Source organism: Lissotriton helveticus, chromosome 4_1, assembly GCF_964261635.1.
Source record: "Lissotriton helveticus chromosome 4_1, aLisHel1.1, whole genome shotgun sequence".
Lineage (NCBI taxonomy): Eukaryota > Metazoa > Chordata > Amphibia > Caudata > Salamandridae > Lissotriton > Lissotriton helveticus.
In genome coordinates this window covers 1098044535-1098058434 of record NC_136063.1, presented here as the reverse complement: position 1 = coordinate 1098058434, position 13900 = coordinate 1098044535, and the positions used below count along the sequence as shown (strand labels likewise).

Here is a 13900-nt window from a genome sequence, read left to right as displayed (position 1 = left end):
TCCAAGATTGAAGAGGGGGTAGGCAGGAGCTGAGTGATTAACATGATTCTCGTGTGCTTCTAAGCAGGTGAGGATTACCCCAAAGACACTGGCAGTAGCTGCACAGGCCAATCTGCCCAATCTCCGCCCTGGTCAGGGATGGAGGTGGGCCAAAGCTAACTTGCACACTGACTTGCACAGTGTTGGGTCACTGTTGTTGGGTGGTGTTCCATCCGTTTTCAATCCCAATCCCAGGCATCACCCAGCTCTGTGAAGAAGTATGTTTTGCCATTTAATATCATTTTAAATTTTGCGGGGAAAAAACGAGAGGACTTCAGCTCCTCCTCCGGCACAAGTCAGTCACAAGGTCTGGTTCATAGTCCAACATGAGGGGTGACGAAGAAGGAGAATAGAGTCCATGCAAAAGGAATAGGGAGAGCCCATTCAGTGTGGAGGCCTCCAACCCAAATATCCGTTGTTCCCTCTGCAGCGTTCCAACACCCCCCCCACGCTACCACCATGGGAGTCACAGTCTCCAATTCCAAGGGAATGGGAGGAAAGGTAAGCTCAAGTATGCTACCGCTACTCTGTACTCCCATATGAGGCCCTGTTTGCTCCGGTGGGCTCTGAGGCCCCGCAGCCAACTCCACACTATTGTGGCCCTCGGGATTGCCATGTGTGTTGGAATGGGGTCATCCTGGCACCTCCCAGACCGGTCTTCTCTCCAAGGGACCCTTGCTTTCAAAAGGCCCTATCGGGCTGGATCCAGGACTGGTGCATGGTTGCTCCGGCTTTAACCAGTTTTGGTCCTCCTGCAAGGGGCACAGAGGCCTCTTTGCCAGAGCCCCACCACAGCAGCCTCCGAGATCAACACAGAGCAAGTACGGGGAGTCCTTGGACCCCTACCGAGCCGCCTAGACACTTGAGGGAACTCCCGACATTACCGCTTATGGCGATCCCTAACCTCAGGTCCGGCTGATAGTGGCGGATTACAGGGCTCCGGAGCCTCAGGGACTTGCGTCTGCCATCTTGAGGCACTCGGCCACGTGACCCCCCCTTGAATAAAATGTTAGATAAATTATATCTGGTTTTCAAAGTATTTAATCAATTTAGGGCGTCTGTTGTAGAAAACACTGATTAATATTAAATATTAGAAATAGTTTTGTAGGTGTGAAATAGGGAAACCTCATTCCTCCAATTAACTTCCTAAACTGATTTCAGTCCTGAATTCGACTGAAGTAACTAACAGGATTATAGTTGTTATACTTCTGTGTATTTGAGATTATTATTATTACATCAACATACTTCCAAATATAAATCAGTTGAGAATATCTGTATAGCTAGAGAATCTTGGTGTTATTTAAAGTTTGCCAGCATGGTTCTTTCACCCCCCTGATTACAGAATGTAGTAACTCAGTTACCCTTTTGGGAGACAATCAAAACATTTATATTTGCTCCTGCTTGTCAGATATTGTGGTTTCGCATGTGGTTTCACCTCTTTGGGGCCTCAGAAGCCAAAGAAGCTTTCTAGAGGAGCCGCCATGTTACATGTGGCCACTCATGGGCCTTTAAAATAAGCAAATCAAGAATTATTGTATTATTTTGAAATCATGCACTATAAAACCTCAGGCATCCGTTGAGTGTCAACACAGCATGTGTAGGTTATTTGTAAATAATTTTCAATTTTTGATACATATGAAAACCAAATGTAGGGCTTTGTAACCTACACTAATCAAAGGCACTAGATGCAAAAGACATCTATCTTAGGTTTTCATCAGCAGACCACGAGGACGACGCACTATAAAAAACACAACAGTTTATAAGTTAGTTGTGTAGGTTTTTCATTTTTTCACTAGACAGGGTAATATGTATATCTGAGGTATAGTAACTTGTGTGCTAATGTCAAAATAAGGACCTATGTGTCTATTTATTTGCTCACTTCTAATTCCATATGTATTTGTATATTTTGGGGGATGTTGGAAGTGGGGACTAAGAGAATGTAAACCTTGGAACACTGTTATGTGACCTGAATTAGTCCACATATGTGGGACAGGCTATTGTTTAAATGTTAATCTTTACATTTTTGTAAAATGTGATCGTTGGTGAGGCTGGGCAGAGAGAGAATGGAGTCTGGTTTGCAAGTAAGTTCACCTCTTGTGGATGTCATTCTGTGAGTGTTGCACATTGGACACATCATTTACCTTATCCGCCGTTCCGGCCCACATTTCCTATGATGGCTCATGGGTATGCTCTGAATCTGGGCACCAAACAAATACGAATCTACCCTTACAATTTCTTCCACCGTTACAGTTACCTCATTCTCAGAAAAGTGATGTCCTCTTCCATGGTAGTGGCTTCAATTGTGAAACAGCACTGCAGTATGAGTGGTAAATTGTTTGTTTTGTTTTTGAGGCCTGTTCCGTCTGCTTTCATAACATTGCCAATGCAATCCCTCCAGACTACAAGATCATTCAACAGGACCACATTCACAAGGCAGAAGGAGGACTCACTATCATCTACAAGGAATCCATCAAATGCACAATATTCATAGAGAACATCGTCCCATTCATGGAACACCTGTACTTCAAGCTGCAAATCTCAAAAAACTCCACCCCAAAGGCAACCCTTGCTTACCGACCCCCCGGACCATGAGTCAACATTACCAACCGCTTCACAAACTTCATCACTCTGCTCACCATTGACTCCAGAGCCTACATTCTCCTCGGTGACCTCAGCTTTCACCTGGAAGACTGCAACGACCACTGCTCCACAGCACTCCTCGAAAGCTTGAGCAACATCAGACACACCCAGCTCGTCCCAGAACCAAAACACACCCCAGGAAACATACTGGACCCCATCTTCACCACAAGTGAAAGCATCAAATACAACTCCACCACAGCGCTCATATTGACTGACCACTCCATCATCCACTTCAAAATCAGCACACCTCAAGTCAGCCCCCTCCCAGGTTCAGCTTTCCAAGCAACATCTGCGACAAAATTACAGACAGACTGGTTCAGCGCCCTCAGCACTGATCAACCTAGCCCCACAGACAAACTCAACAAGGACATCAACAACTTCAAGAACTGCATGGACTTCCTCGCACCAGTCAAACCCAACAAGCATACTAGGCTATACAAGCAGGCCAGCTGGTACACAGAAGACATCCGAGACAACTAGAAAGAAAATGGAGAGCCACCCATGATCCCTCCAACTGAACTACCTACAAGGCTGTACTCAGACACTATCACCAGAAAATAAGAGACACCAAGAAAAAAGCGCTAGTGGACTGCATTGAAGTAAGCTCCAACAGCTGCAAGGAGATCTTGATTGTTAAGGATTTCACCTCACCCTCAGCTACTGCCACCCACATTGCTGCCTCCCAGCAACTCTGTGAGAACCTGTCCAACTTTTACCACAGCAAAATCACAAACATCTACAGCAACATTGCACACCAACCTAATGCCAGAGTACTTGTTGCTAACCTAACCACCGCCAACCATGACAGCCACCTGAATGAATGGACAACCCTCACCAGAAATGACACATTGGCAGTCATGCGGACCAACCACTCAGGGGTCCCACCAGACCCATGCCTCACCACATCTACAGCCTGGAAATATCACCTATTAGCAGCACCCTGACCAACATCATCAGCACCTTCATCATGCCTGTCACTTTCCGGGATGAATAGAAACATGCAGAAATCAACGCACTCCTCAAGAAGCCCACAGCCGACCTGAATCAACTGAGCAACTTCTGACTCATCTCCCTGCTTCCCTATCCAACCAAAGTGATTGAGAAGGCCATCAACAAGTAACTCACCGCCCACCTCGAACTTCATCATCTTCTAGAAAACATTCAGTCAGGATTCAAAAAGAACCACAGCACTGAAACAGCACTCATCATGGCCACCAATGAAATTCGAATCAGCCTTGACCAAGGAGAAACAGCAGCCCTCATACTGCGCGACCTCTCTGCTGCCTTAGACACAGTCTCCTGTATCACCTTCAGAAGACTCCATGAGATTGGTATTCAAGAATCTGCTCTCAAATGGATCTATTCCTTTCTCATAGGAAGAACACAAAGGGTCAGGCTGCCACCTTTACCATCAGAGACCAAGAAATTGATATGTGGAGTCCCACAAGGGTCGTCCTTCAACCCCACCCGTTTCAACATATACATGACACTGCTTGTTAACATCATTCAATCACAAGTCATCACCTTTATCTCCTACGCTGATTATACCAAACTCATCCACTCCCTGACAGACATAAAGCCACCACCAAAACCAACATCACCAACTGCATGACCATGGTAGTAGACTGGACGCAAACCAACTGCCTGCAGCTCACCTCTGACAAGACAGAAGTACTGGTCTTTGGCAACAAGACATCCCCATTGGACTTCACCTGATGGCCGTCGGAGCTAGGACCAACATCCACACTCACAGACCACAAATGAAATCTACGGATTATCCTAAACAACCGCTTAACATGACGGCTCAAGTCAATGCAGTATACACCTCCTGCTTCCACATCCTATGCATGCTGTGAAAAATCTTCAAATGGTTGCCTCAGAACACCAGCTGGCATGTCACTCAAGCACCCCCCACCACCGGGCTGAACTAAGGTCACACTCTCTAAGCCAGAATTTCCAAACACCCCTACACAGACTCCATACCATCCACAACAGTGCTGCAAGACTCAAATTTTACCTCCTACGCCTCACACGCATCACATCGCCCCTCTGGAAGATTCACTGACTCCCCATTGACAAGCACACCCAATGCAAACTTGTCATCACACATACAAAGCCCTGCACAATACAGGGCCAGCATACCTGAGCAGCCCCATACACTTTCAGCTACTCACTAGACACCTATGCTCTGCCCCAATCTCACTTGCACACATTCCCCGCATCACCATAAACAAAACGGGAGGCTGCTCATTCTCCTACATTGCACCCAAGACATGGACCGACCATAGTCAACACATCAGAGCCTCCTCTTCACTTTGTGAGTTCCGAAGCTGGCTCTTTGTATAAGCACCTTGGGGACCACAAACCTACACACCTGCCCAAGCTCCTGGATACCCTCCGTGGTGATTAGTTCGATATACAAATCAATATAACATAAAGGCTAGTCCATCACGCCATGTTGGACGACATCTCTACATATAATGGGTGATGTTCTACCAAACCTGCGTTGATGGAAATATGATTGTCAGCGGAGGAAGTTTGAAATGCCAGCGGAGAAGGGCACTGCTGACAAACCTAACTCTGCCTTGGCGATTGGCACATGACGGACACAACCCTAAATACGGTGATCAGCTGGGTTGTCCGCCAAACTGCAAATAAGTCCCTTTGTCTACTTTCTTATCAAGACTATTCAATGGTCCATTATTATGTGAGATACTTTGCCCAATACTTTCAAATTAGAGCTGGGTGGTTAAAAATACTTTTTATGCCCGAGTTCTTTCATAACTTTTCACAAATAATGATTCCTTTATAATCTCTTTTGCATTACACATTTTTAGGGCTCGTCCTATTAATCCCGCAAGGGATATTAGGACGAGAGTATAGTAGCCAAAATAAGCCGTCAAACCATCGGGCGGATTTCCAAGAGTGCATGTGCTCATGCACGAGCTTGCCATTTGCTTCCCAGCCGCCTTGCATCAGGCAGCTCGGCCTCAGGCATTCACCCCAGCGCGCGCTAATTACATCTAATTAATCCCTGCTGTTTCACACTTCTTTCACGGCCGCGAGGCCGTGCTTCAAAGGGATCCGCTCCCCACCCCTAAAAGCTTCGTAAACTAACAATGGACGTTATAAAAATGGCTGTATTTCGTTACCTAAACAATGTGCATGGGGCCCGTTTCCTTCCTGATGTTAGGCACATGGCACCCACGCCGCTGTACCATATGTTTTCATATTTTTATGATATAAAGACAGAAAGCAAATTTGTAACTGCAGAGCCATGCGTTTTGCCCTGCAAGTACACTAATCTGCCTGCACGAGAGGGGAGCAGCTGGAACACACAGCGCTGGCGCCGTCCATCTGTCAGCAGCGCCTTCTGATGCCACCACACACGGTGCTGCTTGAGCCAGTCGGTATTCAAGCTGCAAGGCGGCGGATCGGGGGCACGTCAACGTGAGACACTGCTGAACGAGACACTTAACCGATCTCTGCTGATCCCGAAGCAGCAAACAGCCATGCACAGCCGAGGGATGGAAATCAAAGAACTGTAAGAAACAAGGGCAACCGGATTGAGAAAACGCGACTGTCCATAACAATGCTAGACGGGGCTGCACACATGCTGATAACGTAACATTCATTCACAGGTTGTGCACGTAAACATGCATTGTGCCCTGGAAACCATCCCACAGAAGGTTGTGGAAATGCCCCTTATGAAGCATTTTGAATTTCAAATAACTCAGCGAGCTATTAGTCAGATTTCATATTCCGACCTCTGTGGCATTTGCTAAGGCGTGCATCGCGTAGTTCTGTTGTCTTATTTCTACACAGTAGACACATCTGCATACAAAAACAGTCGCCTCCAAATGGGGAAAGCGTTCGGTTCTCCACTTAATATCGCACAACGCGAACTGCAGAAGCCTCATTAAATTAAACCGGCTTCCAAGCAAGGCAAAGAAATCAAGGTTCGCAGAAAAAGTCAGCCTGCGGCGCCGCACGATGTGGTGGTTTTAAGAAGGCAAAACATATCCATTAAGAAATACCCCGCAACAACAAAACTAGTCTCGAGACAAATGCAGTCACTATTCTAAAGTTTAGTGTCGACAGAGCCAGTACGTTCAGCAGGGCAAAAACTCTGCAAGTGATAATGGAAGTAAAAAATAAATGAATAAAAGCCGCCATTAAAGGACTTGGAATTAGGCTTAAACACCAATGATAACCTGGAAACAGGGCTCTACTCGGATAGTAACATCTAATTTTGTTAACATTTTCTAGTAGGCACTTACCTGTGGGTATCATCTTAGAGCAAACTGTCTATTGATGTGTCACCCTATTTTAGGTAACATTTTTTTTAAACTCATCAATTACTTGTGAACGTGTGTGTGTATTCACCTAAAAACACTCCATCCATCCCACTCCATCCATCCCCCCACTGCATCCATCCATCCCCCCACTCCATCCATCCATCCATCCCACTCCATCTATCCATCCATGCCACTCCATCCATCCCTCCATCCCACTCCATCCATCCATCCCCCCACTCCATCCATCCATTCATCCATCCCACTCCATCCATCCATCCATCCCCCGACTCCATCCATCCATCCCCCCACTCCATGCATCCATCCATCCATCCCACTCCATCCATCCATCCCACTCCATCCATCCCCCCCACTCCATCCATCCATCCCCCCACTCCATCCATCCATCCCCGCACTCCATCCATCCATCCATCCATTCACCCGACTCCATCCATCCCTCCCCGCCCCACACTCCTTCCCTCCCCCGCCCCACACTCCATCCCTCCCCACACTCCATCCCTCCCCCGCCCCACACTCCATCCCTCCCCCGCCCTACACTCCATCCCTCCCCCGCCCCACACTCCATCCCTCCCCCGCCCCACACTCCATCCCTCGCCCACACTCCATCCCTCGCCCACACTCCATCCCTCGCCCTCTTACCCTGCCTCTATCTCTCACCCTGCCTCTATCTCTCGCCCTCCCTCTATCTATCTTTCGCCCTCCCTCTATATATCTATCGCCCTCACTATCCATCGCATCACCACAGCATCGCTCAGGGGCACCACAACATTACTATGCGCTACCAGAGCATCACTGAATGCCACAGCATCACTCGTCGCCGCCACAACATCATTCAGAGCCACCACAGCATCAATCTGTGCAACCATTCAACAACAACTGATTTAAATATGTTCTCTCAATGTTTCAAACTTTATTACAAATGTCACAAAAAAAGTTAATATTTCACTTCTGTTCTTGTATTTTCATCACAATAAAATACACTAAACATAATCATCCATCCCACTCCATCCATCCATCCATCCCCCGACTCCATCCATCCATCCCCCCACTCCATGCATCCATCCATCCATCCCACTCCATCCATCCCCCCCACTCCATCCATCCCCCACTCCATCCATCCATCCCCCCACTCCATCCATCCATCCCCGCACTCCATCCATCCATCCATCCATTCACCCGACTCCATCCATCCCTCCCCGCCCCACACTCCTTCCCTCCCCCGCCCCACACTCCATCCCTCCCCACACTCCATCCCTCCCCCGCCCTACACTCCATCCCTCCCCCGCCCCACACTCCATCCCTCCCCCGCCCCACACTCCATCCCTTGCCCACACTCCATCCCTCGCCCACACTCCATCCCTCGGCCTCTTGCCCTGCCTCTATCTCTCACCCTGCCTCTATCTCTCGCCCTCCCTCTATCTATCTTTCGCCCTCCCTCTATATATCTATCGCCCTCACTATCCATCGCATCACCACAGCATCGCTCAGGGGCACCACAACATTACTATGCGCTACCAGAGCATCACTGAATGCCACAGCATCACTCGTCGCCGCCACAACATCATTCAGAGCCACCACAGCATCAATCTGTGCAACCATTCAACAACAACTGATTTAAATATGTTCTCTCAATGTTTCAAACTTTATTACAAATGTCACAAAAAAAGTTAATATTTCACTTCTGTTCTTGTATTTTCATCACAATAAAATACACTAAACATAATCTTCCAAAAAGTTATTTGCAAAAGTTTAAGCTATTGCCATTATAAATTCCAATAACTTTTATTTAAGTATTAAATATTGAAAAAAATACAACCCATTGTTATTTTTAATATTAATACATCTAAGTCATGTAAATACAGCACATATTGCATTACAAATGCTATAGGTGTCTCGTTTGCAAAAGTTAACACTATCGGCATTGTAAATGACAAAGTTATTCATTTCGCTATTTTCAAAACAAAAACATAAATAAAAAATGTGTCATTTACAATACTAATACCTCTAACTTTACTAATGCGAGCCCTATTGCATTGCAAATGCTTGTTAATTGTGCTAACCTATGTGTTGTTTTTGTTTCCTAGATCCCCAACCATGGCTGGAGGACTCTTTGCTGTCAGTAAAAGATATTTTGAGTACCTGGGCACATATGACATGGGAATGGAGGTATGGGGAGGAGAGAATCTGGAACTGTCGTTTAGGGTAGGTACAGACCATAATTAATGTTTATGTAATAATAAAATCAAAATATAATTTTCATACTTACTGCCCACCGCATGACCAGGTTCTACAGTCTGATCACTTCTTGTCAACTCTAGGAAAAACCTTAAAAGTAAGCTACTCGCTGTTGCTAGTTGGAATGCTCACACCTAATTCACATTGCAGTGTTAACTAGATGTTCCTGTTAATGTATAGGATAAAGTACTCTGCTAAGGGATATCAGACATATCAACATAAACACATGCAATTGAAACAAGTACATCAAGTTTTTTTTTACAACGCATACATTTACATTGACTTTAAAGAAAATATTTAAATGATTCATTGTATAGGTAACTTACCCATTTGAATAGCTACGTCAATTTTAGGTCGAGCCTGGGCAGCAAATGCGCTGCTCTGCTGCATACTGTATTGGAGTATGGACTAGAAACCCTACCTACTCTCCGTCCATATTTGTTATCGGCGTGTGTCATTGTGGTTCGTAAATGCTGGCTTCTGGATTGTTAATAGGCTTGTTGGGCCCTCCTTAGTACCAAATTCACCAAGGAGCCTGAGGGGTACTATATAAGCCAAGTTAACCCCCCACTCACTGAAACAAAACACAATGATGACCTGGCCTATTTTCTAGAACAGATCCAAGTGGACCTAGTATTTATCAGTAGCTATCACGACTTTGTGTGCTGCATGGGCAGTGAATCCTACACTGTCTACCTCTTCAGGTCGCTGTTCGATTTGTAAAAATGTTCCCTGTTAGTGCAACCCAGTGCTAAGTGTAATCATTACAGTTTTTAGTACCCCCTTGTCTTAATTTGTAAACTCCAATGAGGACTGGTTCTTTTACTTCGGTTGTTACACAGTACGTCTTTTTTAGTCTGTAAGCACTATTTTCTTTAATGAGTTTCTCCTACTGCAGGCACAACATGCTTTCCTGCAACATTCAGCGCGCCGTGCGCGCTTTCACTTTACGAGCAGCCGGGACAAAGGCGGCCGCTCCTTAGAATAGGTCTCGCATTTACAGGACCTTGAGCTATTAGTATTGCCTTTTATTTGGGTGTTGATTAGCAAACCAGATAAATACAAGGCATTACAAATGTGTTATTACAGCTGACTAGAGACATCACACCTTGACTGTGATAAGGAAGTTAGAGACAGGCTTTTATACAGAGATTGCAGGTTCCCATATATAATGTAATGTTAACTGCTATGGAACATCGATGCAGCATCATCCAACACTTGCCTCTCGCTCCCATATGCCTTCTCAGAACTCCGAGGAGCTGCTCTGTTTAAGCTGCTTCTCTTTTACCTCTATGGGAGGAGGTACAACCTTTTCAGTTTTTAATTTGCCCTGATGTTAAAACTTAAAAGCAAGTTTGTGCATTCAAGTCAACGTTTATTGTAAGGTCACTCTGTGTTGTAGCATGATGCATAAACAGTCCTTAAAGCAAGCTGCAGTGAATGTCATATTTCAGATTAGCATCAGCAGTTCAATAATGAGAAGTGCAACATTATCAATCTGTATGCCCGCTATCCTGATCTCCAAAAGCTCACTATATGGAACTTTCTTAGAATATCAAATTCCTTTTCTATCACATAGTGGAGTCTAGTTACTACTCATTTTAACTAGTCCTCTAAAATTCCCCTACATATTTCACATCCTTATTCTGTAACTTAGAATAAAACTTCATTTGATACACTACATTTCACAACTGGAGCCCAAATAGTAACATAGTGAACATTTGGAGCATATTTTCAAATCGATTGGAAAAAAATCTTGCCTTATTTTAGTTAACTTCCAGCAATAAAAAGCAAGAATGCCATCTTTATTTCCAGCTGATGACAAAACATGCTGATAAAATTGAGATGAAAAAGAAACATGCTCTTGAAGAAAACAAATCAAAAGCATGAAAAGCCACCTTTCTTTTTAATCCATCATCTCATTGCGTTTGCCCAGTATTTTGCTTTTGGCCCTGTATTTTGTCCCCACAACCCAGGAATACTGATCCAGTGGGTTAGGAGGCCAATGGTGATGCCAGAGGAGGCGGGAATGTGGTTTCCAAGCGGGACTTTGATTGTACCCTCAGATCAGAGATATTACCTAGTAAATTGGAAATACTGCTCCCATTCACTGCCAATTCCTCATTTCCCCCGGACCTTTGCTTGTACATTTTGGCTGCTTTTAGTAAACTATGGCTATGATTACGATGTTGGGCAGATATCGGTCTGGAACCACCCGTCCATAGGTCGACGGTTCCGACCATTTGATTTGGATGCGATCGCCAACAGGGCGGTCGGAAACATCTATTCAGGATTCACGTGACTGGTTTCCTGACTGAAGGAATGACGCTCTGCATGGCGGATGTTTGAGGATCATTTTTCCCAAACGCAGACGGAGGAGTAGATAGTGCTACAAACCATATCACAGGTTTTGTGGCGGTGCCTTACACTGCTCTCGGACATCGGAATAGACGTCACCCGATATTGAGCACATATTCTTTTGAAGCACCTGTTTACGCACAGGACCCCCGGCCGCCCCTAGGGGGCGAGACTCACCGCACGCCTTGTCAGGTGAACGTTATTGTTTTCGATCACACACAGGAATGGAATTGGATCTTTCTCTGGGAAATTAACTCACCTGAAGGGGGCGAGAATCTTCGCACGCTCTGTCTGGTGGACATTATTATTCTGAACCGCACACAGGAACGTAACTGGATCTTGCTCTGGGAAACTAGCCTGTATGAAGGCATTTGGACAGTTGGATTATTGACAATATGCTCTATCGGCGCGTATGAGGAACATGCTGTTTTGCATTTGAACTGTGGGACTGAGACTGCAACTATTTCTTTTGCCCTGACGAAATTCCCAAGGCACGAAAGGGAATGAAACGCATTGGCTGTGCCATTGTATTTTATAAAGACGGAAATAAAGAAATCAATAAAGAAGGAACTGAAGATCCTCAAATTTCTTGAACTTTTTCATGCTGAACATATTACCGAGTGCACCTCTCAACAATTTTTGTAAACCTTTGGCATAACAGACATCCTTGGCAGTGGATGTGGAGAGTGTCTGCACCATAACAACTCATGAAACAGAAGAAGTCAATGTGCTAAACCTTGGTCTCCTGCTGTGGGCTTTTGTTGATCTATTCTACAATGGAAGCTTGTGCGATGGGCGGATTAGGCCTGCAGCACAAGTTTAAATTGTAGAATGGATGTTTTTAAACATTGCTGCACTGTGTGGCAGGCACCATGTGGTGCCTGCCAAAACGGTGCAGGGATGTTTAGGGGGGCACCATAGCTGCTCTCCAGGCCCATAAAAGAGGGCCAAGGGGAAAGAGGGCCTTCCATGTCAGAAAAGCTACATGAAATGGATGTCGGAAATCAACATCACAATCCTGACGGCGGAGCCAACGTCATTAAAGGGCTTATGTTGTCTGTCTGACATACCGATGGGCTCCTTGAGCCAGTCGGAAGTGCCATGGACGGTCCCTCTGCATTTGTCACCCGAGTGGGACGGGTATGCTCAGACGTGAGTCCTGTGCTCTATATGCCACTGGAATAAAGCTATCCTGGCTGATGAGGGCTGAAAACCCGAAACGGGTCCATAAGATGCTTGTTTCCAGTCCAGGGAGGACCTGGCTTTGCAGTTCGGACTGGACTGTTCCCATGGGGCACAGGGTCAAGATAGATTTGCATTGGCCGGGTTCAAACTGGAATGGCATGGTGAGCAAAAAAAATGATGGATTTAGGCCCAGATCTTTGTACTGGGTGAATGTATGACATTGTTCTGCATTCTGTCCCTCAACTGTTGTTTGCCTTTGTCACCCCCTGTGGGAAGGGTATGCTCAGACGTGAGTCCCGTGCTCTCCATGCCACTGGAATCAAGCTATCCTGGATGATGAGGGCTGAAAGCATGTTCAGCATTTTGTCCATCAACTTGTTTTTGCACAATCTATCATCGTACATGTTTTAACAAATGTTACTGGCCAACCTTTATTGCTGTCTTTTTATTTCTCTAACTAACTTATTTTAGTAAAAATAGCTGGAAGTGTCATCCTGGACAGGCTTTTGACCCAGGCTTCAAGCAATTTGATTTGCTCAGATGTTTAATATGGTTTTAGGACTGAATTTGGTGATTACATTTGCATTTATCAGGTGGTACATATACATTAGCTTCCTGAGTCTTTGCTTTTAGACTTTATGGACCTGAGATCAGTATTTAACCATGTGTAAAGATCACAACTTTGATTGATATTGGCTTCAATGGAGATCAACACTGACCTATTGAACTTTTTGATATTGTGGTAAATAAATAAATAATACCTCTATTTTTGGATGAATAAATGAATAACAGATAGCTCAATAAATAAGAGTCAAGATTCGAGGTAGTAGGAGTTTTGCAGGTTTAATACAGCATAAGGACAGGAACAGGACAACCTGCATAGGAATAGGATGGCAGGGCCCAGCAGCTGCTGGGGCTGGATCTGGGATGAGCGCGCTAGCATTTAATAACAATACACGATCATATATACTAAAACAGTTGCATTACAATACATACGATAGGCGGAGCAGTGGGTGTGGTCAATAGCAGTCGCGAAAGATAAGGGTGAAAAGAGGTGTAACAGGGCGTATACATAGACATGTGATGCAAACGTAACAGAATATGTCATGAATGGGGCGGGAACCATG

At 45.3% G+C, this 13900-nt stretch overlaps 1 protein-coding gene across 2 annotated transcripts in view; it reads left to right on the top strand.

Moving 5' to 3' along the window:
* GALNT4 (polypeptide N-acetylgalactosaminyltransferase 4) overlaps positions 1–13900 on the top strand; it is a 642979-nt gene that overhangs the window by 490681 nt on the left and 138398 nt on the right. For both annotated transcript variants that reach the window (XM_078687691.1, XM_078687692.1), the window contains exon 7: positions 9080–9197. In XM_078687691.1, coding sequence (XP_078543817.1) covers positions 9080–9197 — 118 coding nt within the window. The remainder of the gene's footprint in view (positions 1–9079; positions 9198–13900) is intronic.